Raw genomic sequence first — 9,893 nt, 5'->3', positions numbered from 1 at the left:
AGATCCCAGCGTGCTCGCGGGGCGTGTGTGGGCATGTGAGGACACTCCTCCTCACCAATCAGTGCACAGGGGAGTGTCTGCTCACGCCCCCAGCCTCACTCAGCTCGCTTTGGCTCGCTTCAGCCCCACTCCAAAACGGTGCGAGTTTTAGGGGCTAAGCAGGGCTGAAGCGAGCCGAATCGTGCTGTTTTTTGGTAGTCGAAACGTGAGCCGTGTCGGGCTGAAGTGAGCTGAAGCGAGCTGAAAAAGGGTAGTGGAAAAGGGCCATAACAGGTTCAAACCTGTACGGTTGGATGCACCCGTGTTCGTCGTCACCTGATTCTTCCGATCTATCCCACTCACAACACAATTCTAGACTCCCAGAAGAGGAAGAGCTAGAGAGTTCACCGGCGTTTTCATGCACCATTTCCATTGAGTAGAACAGCCAGTGAACCGCAGCGTGTTCTTCCGCTGACGTCACAGCATGGCCGCGAGCCACGGACCCAGTTTTCTTGCGCTGTGCAATTAAAAGTTGGATATTTGCGTAACAACAGCTTCTTTTCACGTAATTATAACAGAAATCTAACATGTTTGCCATGTTGTATAGTTTATTTAAGAAATTGCATAGAGTCATGTTTGGGTCATCAGCACTTTAAAGCTGCAAGAAGCATTCACTGTGGTAAGTAAGTAAGTAAGTTTAATTTGTATAGCACATTTAAACAGCATACACTGACCAAAGTGCTGTACAGAGTCAGTATTAAAAGACAAATGATCAAAAAGAAAAATAAAAAAATAAAATAAAACTATAATAATAACAACAATAACAATAAGCTGATGGTTAGGGAAAGGCCAAGGAGTAGAGATGGGTTTTTAGCCTAGATTTAAAGGCAGAGATGGAGGGAGCAGATCTGATGTCTGGTGGGAGCTGATTCCAGAGGCGTGGAGCAGCAACAGAAAAAGCTCTGTCACCTCTCTGCTTCAGCCGCGAGCGAGGTACATGAAGAAGCCCTGTGTTAGAGGATCTTAGAGACCTTCGGACTGAGTGGGGCTGTAAAAGGTCATTAATGTAGGCTGGGGCCAGCCCACTGAGTGCTTTAAAAACAAATAATAAGACTTTAAATTGTATTCTGAATGGTACAGCGAAATTTAAATTCCTTGAAATTAATTCTTGACAATAAGAAAACAAAGTTCATGTTCTTTTCTAGAACCCATAAGCTGGGATCCTCCCTGCCTCAACTATGCACTTTGCAGGGTAAATCAATTGAACTAGTCTCCTCGTAGAGATATCTGGGTTTTATGTTGGAGGAAGATCTATCCTTTAAATTGCATGTTGAGAATTTACTTTGTAGACTGAAATCAAAGTTGGGTTTTTTCTTTAGAAACAAATCTTGCTTTAGTCAACAAGCAAGGAAAAGATTGGTTGAATCTACTTTTCTGCCAGTCTTGGATTATGAGGACGTATTTTATAGACATAACTCTAAAGCTCTGCTACAGTCCTTAGACTCTATCATTCTGCGTTAAGATTTATCACTCAAGCAAGTTACTCCACCCATCATTGTGCCTTGTATGAAATGGTTGGTTGGTTCTCACTCTTTATGAGAAGACAAACATTGGTTAATTTTTGTGTACAAAGCAATAATTGGCCAACTTCCTTCTTATATATCTGTTCTTTTAACACCTAGTACATCTCAGTACAATCTACGGTGAAGTAGCTATATCTTGTATGATGTTGTGCAGGCAAAATCTGAGTTTGGTAAGACTGCCTTTGCTTGTAATGCTCCAACAGCATGGAATGAGCTACAGAGACGACTAAAACTTGAGGTTTTTATTTCATTTGTTGATTTCAAAGCTTGTCTTAACCGAGTGCATCAGTCAGTCTGTTCTTGTTTTTAAATTTCTGTCTGGTTTGTCTGTTCTTAATTTTTTTTGTTTTGTTCTGTGAGTGTGTGAGATGATTGTTATCTCATCTCATTATCTCTAGCTGCTTTATCCTGTTCTACAGGGTCGCAGGCGAGTTGGATCCTATCCCAGCTGACTACGGGTGAAAGGCAGGGTTCACCCTGGACAAGTCGCCAGGTCATCACAGGGCTGACACATAGACACAGACAACCATTCACACTCCGGTCAATTTAGAGTCACCAGTTAACCTAACCTGCATGTCTTTGGACTGTGGGGGAAACCGGAGCACCCGGAGGAAACTCATGCGGACACGGGGAGAACATGCAAACTCCACACAGAAAGGCCCTCGGCGGCCACGGGGCTCGAACCCGGACCTTGTTGCTGTGAGACGACAGTGCTAACCACTACACCACCATGCCGCCCATGATTGTTACTCTGTTCTTAATTCTGTTTTTGTGTGCTGCCTTCTTGGCCAGGGCTCACTTGTAAAAGAGATTTTAATCTCAATGTGATTTTTATCCCTGGTAAAATAAAGGTTTAATAATAATAATTTAAAAAAAATTTGAGTGAGGCTGTGAACTCTGCAAGGAAGGACTGGTAGCAGAACAGGTCGGCAGGGGCCCTGGATTTTCTCCACTTCCTCTCTGCTGCACGGAGGCCGATTCTGCAAGAGTCAAGTGTTTTAGACATCCAGGGACCAGGAGGGCAAGATCTTGCTGGCCTGGAGACAAGAAGAGATAATGTGTCCAGTGAAGAGGCGAGAGAGGAGAGCAGGGAGGATGCAGCAGATTGAGTGGGGAGACTGACCGAGGATTCAAGCAGGGGAGGGAGGCAGTGACAGAGAAGGCAAGAGAGGAGGAAGAGAGGGAGCGGAGGTTACAACAGACTGTAACAGTGGGGGTAGGAGGGGGATGATCGGTGGAGAGGAAGAAAGAGGGAGAATGAGATGAAGTGGTGGTCTGACAGATGGGGAGGGGTAACTGTGGGATCTGAGGCAGAGCAGTTTCGGAGGAAGACCAGGTTGAGAAGGTTGCCAGCTTGATGGGTTGGAGGAGAGTTCAGCAGGGAGAGATCAAATGAGCAGAGGAGAGGAAGGAAGGCAGCAGAGTGGGAGGCTTCTAGGTGGAGATTGAAGTCTCCCAGGAGCATCAGTGGGGTGCTATCTTCTGGGAAGGTGCCAAGTAGGATGTCCAGTTCATCAAAGAAACATCCCACAGAGCCAGGAGGGCAATAAACAACAATGACAAAAAGGTTAACAGGAGAAGAGACTGAAACGGAACGAAATTCAAAGGAGGAGATGGAGAGGTGGGAGAGTGGAAGAGGGGAGAACTTCCACGACTGAGAGATCAACAAACCAGTGCCGCCACCACACGAACGAAGGGTGTGAGAGAAGAAGAAGGTGGTAGAGAGGGCTGCAGGTGTTGTGCTGTTGTCAGGTGAAATCCAGGTCTCTGTCAATGCAAGGATGTGAAGGGACAGAAGGGAGGCATGGGCAGAGATGAAGTCAGCCTTCTGTATGGCAGACTGGCAGTTCCATAGTCCAGTAGTGATCCAGAAGGTGTCAGGAGAAGTAGCTGAAGGGTAGATGAGGTTGGAGAGGCATCATCCTCGTGATTGACAGAGTATGACAACTCGTTCAACACTTTTGCATGTAATGACTCTCATATATCAGGACTATTTTCCAAAAGATATTAATAAATAAATCATTAAGATGTGAATTGTCTCCATCTGAAGTGCTGCTCACTGTTGCCTCCACACTAATGTGAGCTGATATGTAAATGAGAGGAAAATATTCTGAATATCTTCCGACAGACAGGTGAAACTCAGGGATCATGCTGGGATCAAGCCAGGAATTTTATTCATTCTGAGTCTGGGGAAAATTATCTTAACCTAAAATACATTTATTAAACTGAAATAAAAGTAAAACAAGAGTTTAACAGTAAAAGGCAGTAAAAATGCAACCTTCTTTAACTAATACAGAGTTTTAATAAATGTACCACACTGATAAAGAAACAAATTCATTAACCACTGACACAACAATTAACACACACACACAATTATAAAAGTGTGTGTTTGGTATGGACTTCTTCCCTCCTCCCCTCTCACTAATCAGCAGGAGTGTACATTGCGTATTAGGAACAAACCTTTAATTACTGTTGCCCTGCCTCTTTTATCTCAATGTCCCCGCCCACACTGTCCTCTTCTGTCTCATTGGCTTTGTGCTCAGCTACTTCTTGTTGGCCCTGCTCCTGACTGGCCAAATCCTTCAGCACATCCTGTTCACCCTGCCCCTGATTTGCTTCATTATTCCCCACTTCCCGCTGGGGTGACTCCTGAGTGGCCGGGTCCCTGGCCACTTCCCGCTGGGGTGACTCCTGAGTGGCCGGGTCCTTGGCCACTTCCCGCTGGGGTGACTCCTGAGTGGCCGGGTCCTTGGCCACTTCCCGCTGGGGTGGCTCCTGAGTGGCCGGGTCCCTGGCCACTTCCCGCTGGGGTGGCTCCTGAGTGGCCGGGTCCCTGGCCACTTCCCGCTGGGGTGGCTCCTGAGTGGCCGGGTCCCTGGCCACTTCCCGCTGGGGTGGCTCCTGAGTGGCCGGGTCCCTGGCCACTTCCCGCTGGGGTGGCTCCTGAGTGGCCGGGTCCTTGGCCACTTCCCGCTGGGGTGACTCCTGAGTGGCCGGGTCCTTGGCCACTTCCCGCTGGGGTGACTCCTGAGTGGCCGGGTCCTTGGCCACTTCCCGCTGGGGTGACTCCTGAGTGGCCGGGTCCTTGGCCACTTCCCGCTGGGGTGACTCCTGAGTGGCCGGGTCCTTGGCCACTTCCCGCTGGGGTGGCTCCTGAGTGGCCGGGTCCCTGGCCACTTCCCGCTGGGGTGGCTCCTGAGTGGCCGGGTCCCTGGCCACTTCCCGCTGGGGTGGCTCCTGAGTGGCCGGGTCCCTGGCCACTTCCCGCTGGGGTGGCTCCTGAGTGGCCGGGTCCCTGGCCACTTCCCGCTGGGGTGGCTCCTGAGTGGCCGGGTCCTTGGCCACTTCCCGCTGGGGTGACTCCTGAGTGGCCGGGTCCTTGGCCACTTCCCGCTGGGGTGACTCCTGAGTGGCCGGGTCCTTGGCCACTTCCCGCTGGGGTGACTCCTGAGTGGCCGGGTCCTTGGCCACTTCCCGCTGGGGTGACTCCTGAGTGGCCGGGTCCTTGGCCACTTCCTGCTGGGGTGACTCCTGAGTGGCCGGGTCCTTGGCCACTTCCTGTTGGGATGACCCTGGAGTGGCCGGGCCCTTGGTCACTTCCTGTAGGTTGTATTTCCGGAAGCGTTTGTAATCTCGGATCACGCTGACACAGCACACCATCTTTATCACCTCAACGATGATGCTGAGCTGTGGATTGGTCAGGTCCACTCTGTTCTTCGGATTTAGCCGGTTCACCAAACCTGGAGCAAGAGGACCTGTTAGAAAGCACGTGTGTGTGTGTGATATATATATGTATGTATGTGTGTGTGCCATGTAATGTTTCGTCACCAGCAATGTTCTTCATGATGTCGTCCCTCTTGCTGTGGCTGTTGTTGCGGGATTTGAAGCAGATCTGGTAGGAGGCATGATTGGGGTAGAGGAACCACGGCTGCAGAAATGAGTACAGGAACTTCAGTATTTCTTCAGGAAACGCTCTACACGATCCATACACAGGCAACATCCGAAATATCACCCTCGACTTCAACTTCCGAGTACTATACAGATCCTCCAGGATGGAGTGCACCAACCGGCCTGGATCTGAGAGAGAGAGAGAGAGAGAGAGAGAGAGAGAGCATTCTTTGCTGTCAAATGCACCCTGATATAATAAAAGCCAGAAATAATTTAAAACTGAAATATAAGACTAATACGATGATAATCTGAATGAGATGGCGGCGAGTGTTGAAATAATTCTCAGAAGTCTGGTACATCACCGGTGTGTTACTCAGGCTTGTATTACTCGAGTCCGACTCGTGCCATAATTTTAAGGACTCATGACTCGACTCGGACTTGAGCACCGATGACTCGGACTCTTGCATTAACTGCATTAGGACTCGGAAAATGGTGATGAGGACTTGGATTTTTTCTTTATTTTTTTGGTAACATCCCATAATAATTTGCCATAAGATATTTATATCTACATTAACTTTGTACTAATTTCGTGTAAGAGTGTCACACCTGCGCACATTAGCGCGTGCATCAGATAGACTCTCGGATGCACTCCGGACAGTGCGCACACCAAGCAGACTCTCATGCTGTAAACAACTCGCACCCGCACAGGATTAAGGCACAGTCAGCGCGCCGATATAAAAACTGTGAAAACACACTTACTTTGCGAAGTATTGAGTCATGTTGCTGACACATTACTGAGCCTTTTTTCTTTGTTTGGGTTCCTGATCCCCGATTTCCTGTTTCTCATCTTTGATTCTGCCGAGTCTATGGTAGCCTGTTTGTGCCTCGCTCGATCTGTCGCCTGTTTCACTGTTTTATGATTTTTCCTGCCGTTCTGAATTGTTTGTGTGTCTTCACTTGTATTAATAAACACACCTTCTGCACTTACATCCGTCTCCCAGCCATCTCTGACAGAATGCTTCACACTCCCTGATAAAGAGAAGCACATTCACCTGTTCATACGCCATGTTCAGGAACAAACTCATGTTAATGGCGCTGAAACAGACACCGTCACATGGTGCGGTGAGAGCCTTAGACTCGACTCTGAATTTTTTAATGACTTGGACTTGAACACCGAGGACTCAAGACTGGACTCGGACTCTAGGTTTAGTGACTTGACTTCAACACGAGTGTTACTGCAGGAACAGTGATAGCTTTAATGATCACACTAATCACTGGTTTAATTTAACAGAATGCTTCTCATTATTCAGCACACTGAGCACTTGACCCAGCACACGCTTATTGTACAGTTTATCTTTTATATTGCGCTCTGACAGTTAATTGAGTGCAAATTAATGAAGCCATGAGACACTCAATCCAGGTGATGAAATCGTGATGTGTGTCTGTGGGATGTAGGAGATGGTGGAACACTTCATTTTTCGCTTTGTCAAATTAATAATGTCAGCATTTGTGTCAATTCGATGTGTCCTCCTGGAAAGAACTTCTAACTGAGACACGCCTCTGTTTTAGCCAAACTCCACCCCTATGTGTTACTGAGCCATGCCTCTATTTTACCCAAACTCCACCCCCTACGTGTAACTGAGACTCACCTCTGTTTTAGTTAAACTCCGCCCGCACGAGTACCTTTCACATAAATTCTGAAAAACTTTCAAGTCTGTAGTTATGTCTGAGGTCCAAATACCGCTGTGTGTAATTTCAGTATTAAATCCTTACTGAGTGCTGAACTCTACTCTGAATATGGAGCTATGTAAAGTGTGTGTGTATTACCAATGTTGTGTGTGCGGATGAACAAGACGTTATTTGCGCCGCTGTCGAGTGCTTTAAAGCGTCTCTGTTGGTTCCGTGTAGTCGAGTGGAACCTTTTCACCTCCTTCTGCAGCGCCACCTCCATGTCATCCTCACTGCTGCCGTCATTCGGGTCTGCTGACTGCAGGCGCGTATACACACACACACACACACACACACATTACCGTTTCACCCCCTGGTGGACAGAGATTTTAATGCCGCAGATACTCAAACTTTTATGAGGCTTATATAATGCAGCTGCAAACCACAGGTTTATATTAATGCATTCATTCTAACACCTTATTGTTTCTATAGTAACGGCTCATTCACAGGGGCGTGTACAACAGACCTTCCACATAAACACATCACATAACTGCTGGTACGGTGGAGTTTTCTGTGAGGTGAAGTGTGTTTGTGTAACATTTCTGGAAGGAGTCTCCAGTGTCAGCACTGTCTAAGTCAGAGGTGAAGCTGGAACTGTAAGTTTTCTGCCATCTTCAGGATAGAGGAGGAGTTTACACTTCTTTGTGGTTTCTCAGGAACATGTAGTCTGGAATAATTTAAAAAAAAAAAGAAAAAGAGATGACTGTAGACTTCAGAAGCTCCAGTGCTGCTTCCCACTCAGCATCGACGGTGCCACAGCAGAGCAAAGTTCCTCAGTGTTTACATTGCAGTGGACTTCTGGACATCCAACGCCAGCTCACTGCACTTCCTCCAGCGGCTGAAGAAGGTGCACCTCCCTCCACCCATCCTTACATCCTTCTACAGGGGCACCACTGAGAGTGTCCTGACCAGCTGCATCACCATCTGGTACAGGAACTGCCACGCCTCTGACTACAGAGCTCTCCAAAGGGTTGTGTAGATCGTGGAGCAGATCACTGGATGGATATATTCACCCTCCATTCATGTTCACAGCACAGGGTCTCCTCACCGTCTCCCTCCCAGTTATAGAGTCTTTTTCTATTGGGTTTATTTTTGAGCATAACTTTATATTTTCATAGTCTTTATGTAAATGTGTATTTATCACCACCTACTGTTTATTTATCCTGACTGTTGTGTCTGAATGTGCTGATGTTCCACCATATGACCCAAGATGACAAAGCTCTACTTAACTTGACTAATTGTGTGCGCGTTACCTGCTCTGGACCGTACAGCTGATCTCCGTACTCGTTCAGCAGGCTGTAGGCCTCGGCAGTGCACTGGCGCTCCTTCATGTTACAAGTGATGAGGATGCCCTGCATGCCCGGCTCCAGCTCCCTGTTGCCTCTCCGCCTCTTACCGCCTGCGTGTGGGCCACCATACTTCCTCTTATTCCTCTTCCTCCCGTCCTGCATGCTGTCAGACATCACCTGCTCAACACGACAGACTCATTTTGAGTTCTGGACTCTGACTGGTCAAAAGGTGTTGATTAATTCTCTATAACAGCAGCTCTGACAGTAGTGCAGGTTTATATTAATGCTCTCGTACTACATTATGGTTTCTATAGAAACAGATCATTCACAGGGGCGTGTCCCGCAGACTCTTCACTGATAATAAACAGATAAAACCACTGATACAGTGGAGTTTTCTGTAAGGTGAAATGTGTTTGTGTAACATTCCTGGAAGGAGTCTCCACTCTCAGCACTGTGGAACAGTCAGAGGTAAATGATGCGTCTTTATTCAGTAAATTATTATTGAGGTTTTTTTGTAAATTGCTGGAGTGTAAGAGGAATAAAACACTCGGGGTCCTGCTGCTGTGTATTATTATTACACACAGGATTGTAAGTGAAGGTTTGCAGGGTGATGATAAAGGTACAGTAAGGATCATGCAGAGTTAATGCGCTAATATTCAGCCTGATGTGGCTTATAAACTCTACACTCTCAGAATAAACACTTACACAGCTGTGTGTGAGAGTGTGTGTGAGAGAGAGAGAGAGAGAGAGTGAGTGAGTGAGTGTGTGTGTGTGTGTGTGTGTGTGAGAGAGAGTGAGAGAGAGTGTGTGTGTGTGTGAGAGAGAAGTGTGTGTGTGTGTGTGTGTGAGAGAGTGAGTGAGTGAGTGTGTGTGTGTGTGTGTGTGTGTGAGAGAGAGAGTGAGAGAGAGTGTGTGTGTGTGAGAGAGAGTGTGTGTGTGTGTGTGTGTGTGTGTGAGAGAGTGAGTGTGTGTGTGTGTGTGTGTGTGTGAGAGAGAGTGAGTGAGTGAGTGTGTGTGTGTTGACTTACGCGCTGTAAATCCGCAGGATCAGTCCCTCCACCCTGATGTAATGCACTGATCCCGTGTGTGCCGCAGAGAGAAGAGCAGAATGAATCTCTGTCTCTTTCTTTAAATTCGCATTAAAAACGCGGAACCTGAACATAAACACGCGGCTACACAGGCAGCAGTGTATCTCTGCGCATGCGCACTGTAAGCTCAGCGCGGACGGCGCGCCCGTTAGGACAATAATCATCAATTACAAAAACGCGTTTCCCAACGGACTCATCCAGCAACTCATTCAGTACAGTGAGACAGGATTGAGAGAGTACACCCCCCTCCACACACACCCACCCACCCAGGGCCGCTGACAGCTTTGGCTGGGCCCGGGACAAAATGCTCTGAATGGGCCCCTCCCCCCCGAACGCCA

At 47.7% G+C, this 9,893-nt stretch overlaps 1 protein-coding gene across 1 annotated transcript; it reads right to left on the bottom strand.

Moving 5' to 3' along the window:
• Nucleotides 1-569: 569 nt before the first annotated feature.
• Nucleotides 570-9,683, bottom strand: thumpd1 (THUMP domain containing 1). The gene is made up of 5 exons (XM_060899335.1): nucleotides 9,496-9,683; nucleotides 8,432-8,644; nucleotides 7,278-7,437; nucleotides 5,391-5,639; nucleotides 570-5,302 (listed from the first exon to the last, which is right to left on the bottom strand). Exons 2-5 carry the CDS (start codon nucleotides 8,639-8,641, stop codon nucleotides 4,029-4,031), a joined length of 1,893 nt encoding a protein of 630 aa, XP_060755318.1. The 5' UTR covers nucleotides 8,642-8,644; nucleotides 9,496-9,683; the 3' UTR covers nucleotides 570-4,028.
• Between the last annotated feature and the right edge of the window lie 210 nt (nucleotides 9,684-9,893).

The sequence above is a fragment of the Neoarius graeffei genome, chromosome 18, assembly GCF_027579695.1.
Source record: "Neoarius graeffei isolate fNeoGra1 chromosome 18, fNeoGra1.pri, whole genome shotgun sequence".
In the NCBI taxonomy this organism is placed as follows: Eukaryota; Metazoa; Chordata; class Actinopteri; order Siluriformes; family Ariidae; genus Neoarius; species Neoarius graeffei.
Note: the sequence above shows the minus strand (reverse complement) of the source record. Positions and strands in the feature narration are given on the sequence as shown.

What these genes read in the sequence shown, in the direction of transcription:
- thumpd1 (XM_060899335.1), bottom strand. Translation starts at nt 8,641, where the DNA reads ATGTCTGACAGCATGCAGGACGGGAGGAAGAGGAATAAGAGGAAGTAT. An exon ending in AGCTGTACGGTCCAGAGCAG is followed by an intron (nt 7,438 to 8,431) that starts GTAACGCGCACA and finishes ACGCGCCTGCAG; the next exon opens with TCAGCAGACCCGAATGACGG. An exon ending in CATCCGCACACACAACATTG is followed by an intron (nt 5,640 to 7,277) that starts GTAATACACACA and finishes TCTCTCTCTCAG; the next exon opens with ATCCAGGCCGGTTGGTGCAC.